This window comes from Penicillium brevicompactum (assembly GCF_028827555.1).
Source record: "Penicillium brevicompactum strain IBT 35665 chromosome Unknown utg000006l_segment0_segment0, whole genome shotgun sequence".
NCBI lineage: Eukaryota > Fungi > Ascomycota > Eurotiomycetes > Eurotiales > Aspergillaceae > Penicillium > Penicillium brevicompactum.
Window position 1 is genome coordinate 5,836,823 of NW_026623209.1, and position 15,270 is coordinate 5,852,092.

The following is a 15,270-nucleotide window of genomic DNA, read 5'->3' on the forward strand; positions in this document are numbered from 1 at the left end:
CCCCTTTTCACGTTTCAGGCCTGGCCGATCCACCGACTCCCCGAAGAACTTTCTGCGCCAATCAATTGCCCGATTATATCACTGTACAAGGCCGATCGTTCACTGCTGCTACTGTTTGTGTACTAGTTTGGCTTTGACATTTTGCCTGGGCTAAGATGGGTGAAATTGGCTAGAGGGTCCGATCCCTATGCCCTACTTCAACGTTCTACCCCAAGAGTACTCCGTACTCCGTATGGAAGATTGTCAAGATGTGACACGGAATTCGCCGGGTTCAGAAAAAGAAAAAGCAGAAAAAGCAAATATAAAGTCTAGAAGAAAAAGAATCGAACCTGTCGTTAGCCTCGTTTCATCTTTTTTAAAGAATTCTCTTTTAGCGCCCGACTATAAGAAATGCCTGACATTCTTTCTCCCCATCTGCGGTCAACGGTCTTCTCCTCTTCAGTCCGAAATTCTCGGACCTTTCACAGGCATTTCCAGAGGTTGTTTGAGTTTTTCCCAGTTGAACCCATGGTATATGCGTTGGGCTCAAGGATACGGAGTACTAGTGTTTAGTATGTTGTGCGATCTATAGGGAACAACCATGGAACTTCTATGAATTCCACACATATCTCCTACAAATCGAACCATGTAGCATAATAGCAGCTGCCTTGCCACTCCCGAACTCCCTTGATGCATTTTCAACGTATTATGCAACCACTTGCGTATACCCCAACTCCCCCGGCCGATTGCCTACTTTGGGTTGTTTCGGCTGTGGAGATAGATTCCGTAGATCCCGCGACCAACTCGATTGGACTAGGTCTTCCGAGGTCCTCAACACGATATAAATATAAACCTCATCGTGAGCTCTAAGTTGACGGTTCGGCTCCGACCCGTCGGCCGCGGGATGTCCCCACTATCATCGCTTGAACTTGTTCTCCGTCAATATCTCAAACCCACTAGTCATGCTTTGCCGCGCGATCGACCATCTTTTGAACTCAATCTCCTCGACCGTATGCCTAGATCGGTTTAGATATACCCTTGTCGTCCCTTGTCAGCAGCGCTACATGCTTACTTGCCTCAACTCGAGCTTTCTTGGCGGGTGGATGTGGTCTCCAGCGCCTTGACCTTGAAAATCTAAGCTTACATAGCTCTACTTGGCTCGGTGGGCCCTCGTATCCAAAGGTTCCATCTCTTCATCCTGAAATTCAAGTGACATCACTCGACAGCTGCAGCTGTCCCGTGCTTGCCAAAGTCCACTGGTCGTGTGAGCCTGCTTTGGCGCAGACGCCAGCGCATTCTGCAACCGCTCACTGGTGCGGCTATGGCTCCCATGCTTGGCCGAGGGCGAACGATTTCGTCTGTTTCAAAAGGTCTCCATATGCTTAGGGCTGATTGCCCGGAAATTTTCACTCCTACCGTCCTACGAGTGCATCCAATCTCCGCATCATTAATCTTGGAAGGCACGGTTCGTGTGCGAGGAAATTTCGAGCAGGTAGTTCATCTCTATGAGGCATGAAGGTCCGATTCCAAGATTGTCACGATTGCTATGGGGGAGCCGATCACGTACTTCAATATCACAATCCTCAAACAGGGGGGTTTTGCCGACATTTGGGGGTTTTCCGCTATTCTTCAAGTTGCAAGGTGTGAGTCGTGACTCGGCCTTGTGGTCTAGTTCAATGGCTGTGACTTCACTTTGAAAGGACAAAAATAGACCTTGGAAAGGGCCATGGATCCTGTTTCTCTGACACAGACTGGTAACACGTCACTGTTTTGCTAGGTTATTGAGATCCATCTTGCCTGAGCTAGACGTTTCGATTCTCATCATCGATCTGACTGTGAATGATCCACCTTCTGAGTCAACTTGTGGAATTCTCAAAGGAGAGCCCTCGGTATTGGACACCATTACGTTTCGAACATGTCAACAGGGTTCGTATAAGATTCGTGAATACGTTGAGTACATGGGCCCTGTGTCTTGTGGGGGCCAAAGACATCTTTTCGAGTCATAGGTTGATTCCCACCACGAGACGATCATTTTACATCTTGTGCTGAGTGTATCCCGAGCATAATGGAGACATCTTTTCCAGCCTCCAGGCTGAGTCGCATTGAACATCATTCTTGGACATTCAATGCAAACAGGAGGCAAGCTATTCGAAAGTTACATGCACCCACTGACATAGCCCTATCACTAACACGTCCCTTTTCTATCTAGCCTCATAACATAAGACCTTGAAATGGACAGCCCTGAAGGCAGCATTCATAAATAGCTAATTCAACCCTATCAATAATACAAAGACCCCATATCCAAGCATCCTCCCTATTCCAACCCATAACAATCAACCGGGGCAAAACTAATCTGATCAAGTAGCACATTCCCTGTAACCGACGAATCCTCCGAATCACAAGCAGCAACAATACTCAAGACATCCTGTTCCCGCTTTGGCACCCAAGTCCCTGAGACCTCCGTCCACTCCCCAGGATGAAACAGCTGTGCCGAGGCAATGCTGCCGACCGTTGCGTTGCGCCCCATGTACACATAAACCGAGCAATATTCCGAGCCGGATGGTGACGGAAGCTGGGCCTGAACGCTGAATGCGTATTGCGTGTGGCGCTTGAGATTACGAAGGCCTTGGGATATAATGTTGCCGCGGTTTCCTACTGCTGTTTGGAGATTACTGGGACTTGGTCAGCGGATATCTTCATTTGATAAGCGTGATATTTAGAAGGAAGTCTTACAGGTAGTAGTCACCGCTATAGGCGGTTGCTCCATTTGTGATTTTGGCGACGTTCACGGCGGATGCGCGCCATGGAGCTAGGTCTCCTGTTTCAAAGGAGGGGTTGGACACGATGTTGCAGGTAGAAATGGACATGGTGGATGGCGGGATCGGATGCTGGGGAATAACTTGGCGTATGAGACAGGGGAAGACCAGGGTTTATAGTAGGAAAAGCTTGTTCATGTTTGAGACACTTTTGCGGCTTCTGCCGACAATGTACGCTTGGGGGTAAAGTGAAGCACTAGTTCTCACCCGATTCCTCAAGCCCCTCGTGTTGTTTATAATTAGGGTCATGTTTAACTTTGATAGACAGGCTGACGGTTGAAACATGGCTGGACGGAGGCTGGGGAATCTGACATATGAGGCGTGACAGTGACGATGCTTAGCCCCCGGCTGTAGATGTCAGGTTTCTCTTATTCACGAGCATATGCCTCTTTGGGTGGACTTGGGGAGCCTGTTCATTCAGTACAGTTTCAGGGTCTTTACTTCCAAGGCTGAGGCTTCTTTGGTGCTTCTGGGCCTTCTCCCATAGTGATTCTGGCTGTTGACCTTTCCCACTTTTACATCTATTGCAAGTTCGAGGACCGTGAGAGTTGACAGAAGACTATTGATATGAGATCAGAATTTAGATTGGTGAGATTTCGCAGCTTGGCCAGGTCAGGGTTATCAGCCAGGTACGCATGTGGCTCAACTCTTAATCCTTTCTGACCTCGGAGATTGATCAGTCACAACCATATCTCCGCTATGAGCACCACGAGCATGGCGTTTCTCATAGCTCGCATGGCTGTGGTAGCTCAGGCTCACGGCACTCGTGGTCGCCACCATCATAGCCTCGGCCATGGTCAGTGATGATCACGCTGATGATCAAGTCGGCCGCCATCATTCATGGTTACGGGCACGAAGTCCAGTGCGGTGGAATTGGGTTGATGTCTGCATAGATTGGACGGCTAGCTGCTTCCACTCTGCTCTGGCGTATATACTGTTGCGTGCCTTGATCGATACTCTCTGTCCATGGGCTCAAATGCAAGGCTGGACATTGAGTATGCGCGCAGCCATATTAGATTTAGTATGCCTCTAAATGGAGTAGCGAGCCTGTGGTCTGAAAAAGACCGACACAGGGATCAAGTTCGTTGATGCATGCCCTATGTTTGATGCCCACGCCACGCTCATACCATATATTTGAGAAAGCCACACAACAAGCAGAGATTGAATCTCGGCCTTAGTATGAAAGATTGAAGACAGGATTAGGAAAACAAGTTCACAAGTGGAAATTGGACTGCTGAAAACATAATCAAAATCCGACACCAAGGAATCTCAAGCAAAAGATCCCAACGCAAAGACAGTAAGTACAGCATACTCTTTGTTGAGAGGCAAAAAAAGGGAATGAAAAACAGGGAGATGAGTCAGATGAATAATGAAAAAGGGAATAATAAGGTGAACGACGCAGTGAAACAGCAAGGAATCTCATAGCCAGAATCCAGCAGATAGGATATCCATTTGCCTTGGCCAAGAAACCACATACAGACACGACACCGATGCGGAGGCCAGAAAAAAAGGTAAAAAGGTAGGTTAACTTAAGGGGGGATAAAGAATTCAAAAAAATGATAAAAGGGAAAAGGGCGTCATCGAGAAGTAAAGGGAGAAATCAAGGGACCAGGAAGGGTGACGGCGGAAGCATCAGATGGATTGACTTGATTCGGCATTGTTTTACCTCCAAGTCACTGTACAACCATCGACAACCCAATGACTAGTCGCGCTCTCGTCATGTCCAAAGTATTGTCGTCGCTATCGTTTGTTCGCCGGGACTGAACCCCAAGCGCTCACCACCTCCACCTTCCGTATCGCGTGCGACGAGTCGATGCCTGCGCCGTGAGTAGTGTATTATCGTGGGAACCCGATGAGTCCCCCGGTAACTGATTATTATCGTACAATGGCGGAGATTCGAACCATCGAACCTAAAAAATTTCGAAGAAGAGCATTGCAGAATGATCGACACGGGGTATCTTGCGTTTTTGTTTTGTTGGTTTACCAGGCCCAGACCTTGAGCTGTAAGAAGAGAAAACAACTGGTTAGTGTATGTCCTTGCAGAATTCCGGACTTCCAATCGAAGGAAACTTACGAGAGAGTCCCATGATCCAGTGCACAGACTGATGCCATCGTTGCTGACACCGAGGCAGCTCACACGATTATCGTGGCCGCTCAGAGAACCGATCTTATCTCCGCGCAGAACATCCCATACCTAGTTTTCTGGGTCAGTTTTCAATCACCTCGTGGGACGCGAGAGATCAGCTTACCTTGCACTCGAAGTCGTCGTATCCAGCAAACAGTAAGCGACCAGAGACCGAGAATGCAACGGAGGTGATACCGCACAGAACTTGATCGCTCTGGATTAAAGAAATTCTCGTTAGCTTCCCGCATTTCACAACAGTCATTCTCGTGGGTAATTACCTGATAAGTGTTAAGTTCGCGGTCGGCACGGATATCGAACAGGCGGCAAGAAGTATCATCGGATCCGGTGCCGAACGCGTTACCATCAGGGAAGAACTGGACGGCGTTGATGTCGGACTCATGGCCAGCGAATGTCTGCACGGCCTTGCCGGTACGAATATCCCATAATTTAGCGAAAGCGTCGCAAGCACCGGAAACGAAGATGTTCTGGTTTGTCGGATTGATGCTGATCGACATCACATCGCCGAGGTGGTCGGCGAATTCGGTCACCTTAGTTCCGGACTCGATATCCCACAGCATACAGGTCATGTCACCAGAGGAGGTAATGATGCGGCGATCGTTGATGAAACGGCAGCAGGAGAGATATCCCGAGTGCCCAGAGAGCTCTCGCGCAACGCGAGTGGGGCCCTCGCGCGAAGACAGGTTGTAAATTGAGCAAATGTTGTCAAGACCTCCGCAGGCGACGTAGTTTCCACTCGGGGCGTAGGCACAAGTCATAACCCAGGAGGAGCGCAAGGGAATCGCATGGACCTTGTTTGTGGTGTAGGCATCCCAGATGATGAGTTTTCCATCTTGCGAGGCGGAAACGAGATGGCGACGGTCGGTGGACCAGTGCATGGCGTAAATCTTGGCGAGGTGACCTTTAAGCGTGCGTCGGGGCTTCATTCCAATTCGTGGCAGGGCATCGGCGTGGTTCTGCGCGACCTGGCGGACTGGACGGGAACATATGAGTCAGTACGGGGTTTCAAAGTCTTCCAGGGCGACCCATTTATGAGGGCAACGGCCACTCTGAAAAGAGGCTCAATCTATCGCCGGGGTAGTGATTGGGAGTCGTACGGGAAGAGTCGGCCAGTTCATCCTTTCTGCGCTTGATCTTGTCCTTCAAACCCTCAGCCTCGCGCCGGGCGGCCGTGATTTTGGCCTGCATCTGTTCGCCGCTCATGTCGGCCATTGTGTCGGTATGGTGCCTCGGAAGGTAACAGTAAAGTGGGAGGTCAGAAAATCAAGAGCGTTGAGGGGAAGGGGGGGCTCAATGGGAGGTGGAGCGAAAGAGGAAGAAAAGAAAGGCGGAATGAAGACTGATGCGCCTCAAGCTAGGATCATAATAAGAATAATCAGAGAGGGGGGGAAGGTAAGAAACTCTGGTGGGAAGAAAGAGCACCGACAGTAAAGGGACAGAACAGGAGGAACAGGGGGTGAAGACCGAGCGAGGAGAGTCAGCGTATTACCGGCTAGTGGTAATCGATGACATACCAATGTGGAAGGTACCCAGACCTGCTACTAATTTGTACGTGGCGCAAAGTACCTTTTTTCCCTCAATTCTGAGCACAAGAACTTCATGCTCCATACGAAGTACTCCATACAAATATCTGCGATCGCTCTGGGTTCAAGATTTCTCAAATACCGAGTGAGAACCGGTAGTAAGCACTCCATACTGCCTATTTATGTTGAGTATCGAGCCCAGGTCTCTTTCTTTGTTCCCCCTCTACCGGCTCGGTTCAATACCAATACGTGCCGATAATCGGATACCTATACAAATTGACATTGAGTCTGCGCATACTCTGTGCTCCGTACAGGACTACAATGCAAGTGAAGTCTACCGAAAAGAAAAGGAAAAAGAAAAAATACCGCCTCCTGATACTGCTTACAAGTACATGTATCGGAGGGAAATTGTGGCGCTGAGGATCGGCTTGGTGCTAGGACCACTAGCCCCAACTGAAGACTCAGTATCAATTCCAGCGGCAGTTCGTCCTGTTCAGGTTTAACCGCCCCGCGGCTCTGGGAGAAAAAAACCGCTGCGCGGCTCTCTGACATATCAGAGTCCCTTGCGTGATCTCCTCCCCTTTTCCCCGACTGCGATGGATTACATGGATTACATGGCATTACATACCTCCGTACATATGATACTTTTTCGAGCTAACGGAGATTGGACTGGGTCTAATGCATGTCCATTCCGGGTATGGTTTGTAGTATAATTCCCTATTCAATTCACATAGACAAAACAGGTATTCATTCATTTTGTTGAGTTATACAAGTTCACAGTCCATGCAGTCCCCAATGTCATCTCGGATTGACTTCTAAAGCAATTACCGTCAGATCTCCAAGTCTGGCTATTTTCACCCTTTAGCCTCCGTGCACGGTCCCCCGGCTGACTAAATACCTCGATCTCGTTAGAGCGTCTCGAAGAATCAACATAACTACTCCGGACTCCATACTCCGTACATGTGTAATGGCGTATTCAGTTCCCACCACGTTGGGTGATCCGCTGCTTCGGCTTCGCCCATTCTGGCGGGCCCAGCCGTTGTCGCCTGCATCCCTGAATAGATGAAGAGCAGGGATCTCCTAGCTCTTGACTCGCTCAGAATCATGTCTCCACTATGGAACAATCCATTGTGCTGTCTGGGCCCCCCTTTTCCACGGGTCCCAATCTTCGGTCTACTTGAACGGTGGGACGATCTTCATTTGCTGTATACTCCCAATTTCACAAAATTGGATTCTTCTACACAATCATGGGAATGATTTCCTGGCGTATGCATGTGCCATACAATCCCGCTTACTGTCAATAGAGTTCATGCTTTCGGTGCATCATTGAGTCCCGCCAAGATTCCCACTTCAGATCCGCAATATGTATCGCTTTCATGCAGACTCGAGTCATGGGATTCGGTGAAAGATACGGGGCTATTCATCTACCCTCCTCGAGATGGCAGCTGAATCAGCTCTGTAGAACTCACAAACCTCGTCCGTTGCCGTCTATTGGCTTTGACACTAGTATTACATCTTGGCCTGGCATGGGTTGATCTGTATGCGTGGTCATGTTCCAAACTACCCGGACTCGACAAAGAGAGGAGAATTTCTCGGGTCGGAATTGTTGACATCTGCCAAGTCAACGTGTTTCGGGACCTCGTCTCAAGTCGAATGTCTGAGTTCTCAGGAACAGCGTCGCTTTCTAAAGCAAAAGCCAAGCACAGATATACGAGTGTTCATCAGACTGATGACGACAATGGAAAACATTTCCAACGATTGTCGATCAAACTAAGGCTATAATCGGTAGATTTATACACAAGTGTCAAGGCAGAGCCAAATATTCTCTAATATCAAAGATCGTGTAGCACCAAACCACGCCCTCAGCTTCAGGGATGAGCTCCCTCCAAACTAAACCAGAACCGGTTATAGTTTGCAAAGATGTTAAGATTTAGTTCGCCCCTGGGCAGCATTGTAAATCCTCCGATTCGAGAACGGCAAGGCATGGCCGATCCCACGGGTATTCGACTCGAACATGGTACCCGACTGATGACAACCCTGCGGCTGAAATGTACTCAATGGTAGCGCTGGAGTCCGATTTACTCAATTTTCTGCGTCTCGCTCTTTTAATCCATCTACATTTCTTGTCCATACCGGCAATAATCCATTCTCAGATCGATACCCAGAAGTTAGCGTGTCTGACTATTGAGGCGGGAGGCGATCAGAATTTGACGTGTCACAAGCATGCATATCACTTTTAAAAGATGTGCTGTCAGTGTCAGAATATGGGCCCTGCACTCATTACGCACTTCAGTCAATTTGCGCGAAAATATGTTTGGCTCGCTTCAACAATGTCTTAAAGACAGTTCGAATCGTCATGATGTGGGAACTACTCGGAATACTGAAGCCTTAAGACACCCAATATGAAGTCAAGGTAGTTGACGCACCCGCGCTCCCGAGGTCCTTTCCAATTTCACCGAACGCTGCACCTGCCAAAAAATCCTTTTCTTGAAAAGGGTTACAAAACAAGCGGGTCCCTAATAGTTGGACCGAGTGGGATGCAAAACTAAGATCTCGCTATAGCCAGAAAGACTCATATTGCACACGCAGGGTTTTTGGAGGCTAAACATCCAATGTGTCAAGTAGTAGACGCGCTATGTCTGATTTTACAATTAAGAAAGCATTTTTTCAGGAAATTGAGGACCATCGTATCCAAAGCATGTCCAAGTTCATGGGGTCCCCAAAGAGTTGAGATTAAGCCACCGAGGTCACCGGACGAATATCTGCTCTGTTGGCTTGGCTTGATCACGAATATAGTGGGCTTAGAGACCTAAAATCAAACCAGGAAAGGTATCTAAAAAGATCTTTTCCAAAATGTTGTCGAAAATGCCCCAAACAACGAGTTATCAGTGCTGGGCGATGATTAGCACTAAAGCAGAGAGTGAAAGCCGTGTATGAGCTTCTCACAAGAACCGATCCATTCGAGGCGCCGGATACAAGTTAACATCTACTAAGAATACGAGACACTTCAAAGGAAGAATCCCAAATATCACGGAGTACAGACTAGAGCTTGACCAAAATGGCTCGGCACATTGCCGGTGTTCTAATCTTAGATCGTCTGTGCGCCACATTGTTGCAAGCGCGTGTGAACCCTGTAGTAATTGAGTAGAGATGTGATAGAGGGCCTACGGGGCCAAAGCCATGCATGCGGGGGAATTCGGTTGGTCCCCAGCACACCAGTGTACTCGCATGTTACTAAGATTAACGCTTACTCTAAAGAAAGTATCCTCAAGGCTGAGGATACGGCTGAGATCAGAGAGCAGCATAAATTTGACTCCACTTGCGATATTAGGCCTTATAATAGGTATTATCAGGGGCTGGACAATCTAGCCCGGGGTATTTCCAATCTTATGCTGTTCCACGGGCCGTTTGCTCACTCAATGATTCACGTTCGTAGAAGTGGGGTCGATGTGAGGATCAGAGGGGGGATCAGAGGGGTTGGAGTCACAGGAGCAGGCTGGGGATTCTATGTACGTGTGTACGCTGCGGTTCAGGGACGAAATACTTTGCGCAACAAACAAGAATTGCGAGATTATTCCTCAAGCCTTGGGGGGCCTTTGAATATGTACGTTGACGTCGACAAAATGAAGATGTAACACACCTCATTTCGGGTGTCGATCCACTACATTGAGATAGGCCATCTGAGAGATATAGCAGGTGGAATGCCCCATCTGTGGGGTAAGTGGTCTGAACCTCTTCCAGTCAAGACAAAAGGCCGAAGCTATTCAAATAGTTCACTGGCGCCATTGGTGGATTGGTGGGCTAGACATTTGAGATCTACCTCCGCTCGTGCCGAATGGCATAATCAATCTGGCGGCATGATGGGGATTTGTTTCTGGTAACGATCGTCTGTTCGAGGCATATATCTCTTTGAGGCATATTTCGATCTGACGGGTAATCAAGGATAAGTTAGTCTAGTGACAAGGAGCAATGATACCTGGTATGTAAAGGGGAAGGAGTGATTCTTCATCTTCAAGGGTGGCGACTCGGTAATGTGACGGGTATGCAGCAGCGTAGAGAGGAGAGAGGGAGAGATTGCAAAACGTAGCGTAAGAGAGGTAGAGATGAACCGAACAAGACAAGTCAAAGAACAGAGTAGAAAAGAAAAGGAAGGAAAAAGGGCAGGATTAGTCAAAGTAGAGAGTGGCGGGCGCAAATACTGGTTCCCGCGAAAACAATATTAAGGAGCCACCTGACGCTCTCCGCTTTGCCGCAAACTTGAACCCAAATCATCTCAAAGGCTTCTTCCTTTCACCCCCTCCATCGACATCTCGCCATCCCCAAGTATTTAATACTGACGACTACGATCGTCTTACATCTTGTATCTGGTCTTTCCTCTCTCCTGATCTCCTCTCCTCTCCTTCGAGCCCTCCGTCAATCTCGGTCCTCCCCTTCGCCCCTTCTGGCTGGGAGTCATCGAGACAACTTTCCATCGAGAACATCGCTTTTTGAGTCGCCTGATGTCTTGGGATTAATCCTATCCAGAGTTCTGCAATCAGCCGCAGTGGGTATTTTTTCCCATCTGGTTTAGGGGTTGAATCTCATTAAGGGACATCTTCAAGGTCCTCGCCTTCTTGCATTTATACTCTGCATGTTATATTGCATCCTTTCATTCCTCTGCATTTGATCCCGTCTTTTTCTTCGGTTCAACCTTTTGCGTTTTCCATTCTTTCATCATGCGGGAAGTCAACTTTAGCATCCCCAATGTGAACAAGGCCTCGGTCAACATCACAACCACGCTCTACGACCGCCGTGCACTCGATTGCACGTCAACTCTACCGCTTATCAATTCCCTCAACCACCTTGCCTACCTCACCACATCTTCTGCCCGAATTCGAGACATTCTCACAGTCGACGGTGGCGTCGAGCGGCTGATATGCATCCTCAAAGAGGGTCGGAGCAAGGACTTGATGGAAATGTGGAAATGGAGCCTTGCCTTCCAATGTGTTGTCAACATTGGAGTAAGAGGCTCTGAGGGTGTCAGGACTCGTGTGGTGGAAGCCGACGTGGTTCCCGTCATCGCTACGATTTTGAGCAACTATATCAAGGTCGTGGACAAAGTTCGATCACGCGACTCTCCTGAGTCCGACAAGTCCGACAAGTCCGATAAGCAGTCGTCTACCAGGGAGACGAAGTCAAGCAGCAGTCAAGAACCCTCCGCTCGTTCCACTCCTATGGACATAGAATCCCAGCCAGAGTCCCACACTCAATCCGAATCCCACCACCGCCGACAAGCCCCTCCGAGCATCGAAATTCCTCGACCTTTCCATCAAGACAGCCAGCCAACGGATTCCGACGCCATGGATATCACTTCTCCGCCCCGTGCACCTAGAACATCGCCCCCAGAACGCAGTACATTTGCACAGGAATCTCACAACCACCGAGCTAATGACGGTCGGCTTCCACGTACAGGCCATCGCCTTCGGCCAATGCAACCCCTTGCCACAGCAGTTCCTTCTATGGAATCCACAGATGGATTTGGACTACGCCCAGTGCATGACACTGAACGCCTTCCTAGCATGCTTCCCGGTCTGCAGACTGGAATCGTCTCACAGCCCGATTCCCCGACAACACCAAGTGGTCCTCTGCACTCACAATCCCGAAGCCTTCCCCAGGCGATTGCTGCCAGACAACGCCCCGCGATCCGTCAGCAGCAGTCAGGGTCTGGTGAGTCGGATGATGCCAATGGTGAAGACTTGACTATGGACGACAGCGCGATGGGACAGCCCACTGAAACCATTGTGGGACTCCCGAATCGCATGGAACTCGACAATGTCGAGGGAGGGGAAAATACGATGCTGGATAACGTCTCTCCCGCTCATGGTCTGACCGTCACTGATCCTTCTGAGGAAGAAGGTCCAGAAGTTGAGACTTTCAATATCACACATCGCTCGACGGTCGACGGTAGCATCATCAACAACGGCAACACACAAAACACCGGTGGACTGGGTCTCTCCCCAACCCAGGCCACTAACAACCCTAATTCTCCCACCCTCGCCCCCACCCCTTACGCCTTGTATCTCCGTGATCGCAGTGCTCCCGCCGCTCAGAGCGTTTTGACTGCCATGCCCCGTGATGAGGATGTTCTCATGTCTCTGCAGCTGCTTGCTTACATCTCAAAGTATTGCAATTTGCGCTCATTCTTCCAATTCTCCCATCTTGTGCCCAAGTTGAAGATCGATCGTGAGCTTCCTCTTCTTGACGAGAATCCTGACGCTTGTTCGTCTGATGAGATGTGTGAAGAGGAAAACGAGTATCTGCTGCCCGATGATGTCAACATCTTCCCCCTGGTGGAGAAGTTCACCGTGAGACATCACTCGAAGGACATGCAGTACTGGGCGTGTGTGGTCATGAGAAATCTTTGCCGCAAAGATGAGGCGAGAGGTGGGATCCGTCAATGTGCCTACTTCAAATGTGGCAAGTGGGAGGTGTTCCAACGTCAATTTGCCAAATGTCGACGTTGCCGTCGCACCAAATACTGCAGCAAAGAGTGCCAGAAATCTGCTTGGGTGTATCATAGGCACTGGTGCCATATGACCCCATGATCTGTCTCGACCTCGAGGGGTTTCATTTTTGATTTCCATGCATACCGGCTCGCATAGCGTTATTCTACGTCCGCGTCTTATATTCTATTCCCAGGTCTCACTACCGCATGGCATATCAAAATCTGGCGGCGTTTCCATTTCGACCCGAAGATACCTTTTACATGTCTGGCTTCTGTTCTATTCCCAATTTTTGCTTCCGCACGGCTTGCCTTGATCTTGCTCTGGTGTGAGGCTCTCGCCTGCGAGCCTTTTTTCGTTGCTCATATCCATCTCATGACTGTACATCTCGCTCTTCCATCCCACATCATGGGACATATTCCCTCTGCCTTTGTTTTGTTGGGATCATATCACGTTTCCTCCCATAACTAATTGTGCTGTCACGATTTTCCTATGTTGGTAGATGGGCAACATGGTCAATCATTCCATGTCCCCACCATCTCAAGCATTCTGCTTTGCGCATTTCTTCCATGACCCCGATCTATGTCCGGAGGACTTTTCTTGTTTGTGTCTGTGTTCTTGCACTTTGCCACGACGGCACCGGCGTTTTTCTCTTTCTCTCATAATTCAATTTCAGTCTCAGACAATTTTGTTCACATCCCAGCTATTCTGTAATCCGAGGTTCAATGGTACTACTACAACGTCACACTTCTCACTCATCCTTATTGAATCCATATGTCGCCTCCAACCTCGACATCAAGTGGTCATGTGCCGTCAAAGGCTTGTCCCCAGGTACCAAGCTCCCTGCACCACCCCCAAACCCGACCTTGCCAACAATCCCTCCATGTCCCTCACGATGCTTCGCAACGACCCCACTGGGAACAGGAATCAACTCAGTGGTATCCACCGGGTGACAGAAGTACACAAGCGTGTACCGGTCCTGCGGGTTCGGGCTCTGCTGCTCAGCCAGCGGGAAGACAACGCGATGCACAGTTGACTTGAGCAAGCCATCAGTCCAATAACTCAGCAGGTCGCCAATGTTGACCAGAATCGGCGGGAACGGATACCCCGCTGCCTCGGCGCTGGTGCCTGGTACAATGGGCACGGGGGCCCAGGTTCCCTCTGGCGTGCGGATCTCGAGGCCTGGTTGGCCGGGGCGCTGGAACAGAAGTGTTATGCTTCCGTAGTCGGAGTGCGCGCCTGCTCGCACGTCTTTGTCGTGCTTATACGCTGCTGTCTCTGGGGAGAAGATCGATGGGTAGTACAGGTACCGCAGAATGCTGCCGGTTGGGCCAGAGGTAGGATCGTGGCGGTTTGTGAAGAAATCTTCTTCCATCTTGGGGTTGTTAGTTTACCGGTCTTGGTGTGTTTTGATACAACGTGTCTGTGTTGGGGCTATTTCACTGACTTCAAGGCCCAAAGCTAGCAGGGTCAGAATTCGGTTGCATGTTTTGTTACATAGCTTGGCAAATTCGTTGATTTCTCCTTCATGCGGCGCGAGGGATGGTGGCAGTGGCTGTTGGGCTTTGCCGTCTTTGAAATCACCGAAGTTCATGGCTCTGGATGAGTGGTCAGGTGCTGTGCTTCTGTCCTGTTTGATCATATCCGTGGATAGTCTGGCTTACTCTTTGAAATCTCCAGTCTATCAAATTGTCAGATATATTGTTCTTCGACATGCACATTGTACAACATACCCGTTGGTGCTCAGGATCGAGAGTTTCTGCATGCATTCCAGACCATCCGCGGTTCTATCGAGGCTTTGGTTAGATTGATCTCTGGTATACTCCAGGGGCTGTCTGCCCGGGTGGAGCCTGTCATGGTCACAAACATTCGTCTGGATGCGGCAAGTCTCTTTCTCTTGTGCGGGCGAGGCAAAGAATTCCTTGGACTATGAAGACGGTCAGTCTCTGTCTTGATAGACACGCAGTCGAGAAAATCATACCAGCTCAAATCCATGGTCTACATCCTCCACGGTAAAGTCACTGCCTTTGCTGTTGACGTACAAGAACCCATAGTTGGCGGCCGCATTCAACATGGCTTTCCCCACAGCGGGGTCATGCGGGTTGGAGATGTCAATCACGGGGAGCTCGATCGGGGTTGTTGTGTCTGCCATTTTGGACTGGAAGTGAAAATTGTCAAGAATGCTCAGATGGGGAAGCTATTGCCCAGGTGGGACATGTTGCTGGACATATAGCCACAAGTGGGCCTATCGCGTATCTTGAATATCGAAGCGATAATCAATCGAACCAATCGAGTTTGTTTATGGCTTGACCCATTTGATCCTGATT

The 15,270-nt window shown here is 49.3% G+C and overlaps 4 protein-coding genes across 4 annotated transcripts; 1 reads left to right on the top strand and 3 right to left on the bottom strand.

The window, feature by feature from the left end:
* Nucleotides 1–2,293: 2,293 nt before the first annotated feature.
* Nucleotides 2,294–2,846, bottom strand: N7506_010427 (carbohydrate binding domain-containing protein; the record flags this gene model as incomplete). Its single annotated transcript, XM_056959720.1, has 2 exons — nt 2,294–2,651; nt 2,713–2,846. The coding sequence occupies 2 exons, from the start codon at nt 2,844–2,846 to the stop codon at nt 2,294–2,296; spliced, it is 492 nt and encodes a 163-aa protein (XP_056809110.1).
* Nucleotides 2,847–4,775: 1,929 nt separating this feature from the next.
* N7506_010428 (WD40 repeat domain-containing protein) lies at nt 4,776–6,150 on the bottom strand (the record flags this gene model as incomplete). The annotated part of the gene is made up of 5 exons (XM_056959721.1): nt 4,776–4,796; nt 4,870–4,989; nt 5,045–5,134; nt 5,199–5,911; nt 6,036–6,150. The coding sequence occupies 5 exons, from the start codon at nt 6,148–6,150 to the stop codon at nt 4,776–4,778; spliced, it is 1,059 nt and encodes a 352-aa protein (XP_056809111.1).
* Nucleotides 6,151–11,176: 5,026 nt separating this feature from the next.
* samB (MYND-type zinc finger protein MUB1) lies at nt 11,177–13,045 on the top strand (the record flags this gene model as incomplete). Its single annotated transcript, XM_056959722.1, has 1 exon — nt 11,177–13,045. One exon carries the CDS (start codon nt 11,177–11,179, stop codon nt 13,043–13,045), a length of 1,869 nt encoding a protein of 622 aa, XP_056809112.1.
* Nucleotides 13,046–13,694: 649 nt separating this feature from the next.
* N7506_010430 (uncharacterized protein) lies at nt 13,695–15,095 on the bottom strand (the record flags this gene model as incomplete). The annotated part of the gene is made up of 4 exons (XM_056959723.1): nt 13,695–14,318; nt 14,391–14,568; nt 14,677–14,870; nt 14,925–15,095. The coding sequence occupies 4 exons, from the start codon at nt 15,093–15,095 to the stop codon at nt 13,695–13,697; spliced, it is 1,167 nt and encodes a 388-aa protein (XP_056809113.1).
* Nucleotides 15,096–15,270: the final 175 nt, after the last annotated feature.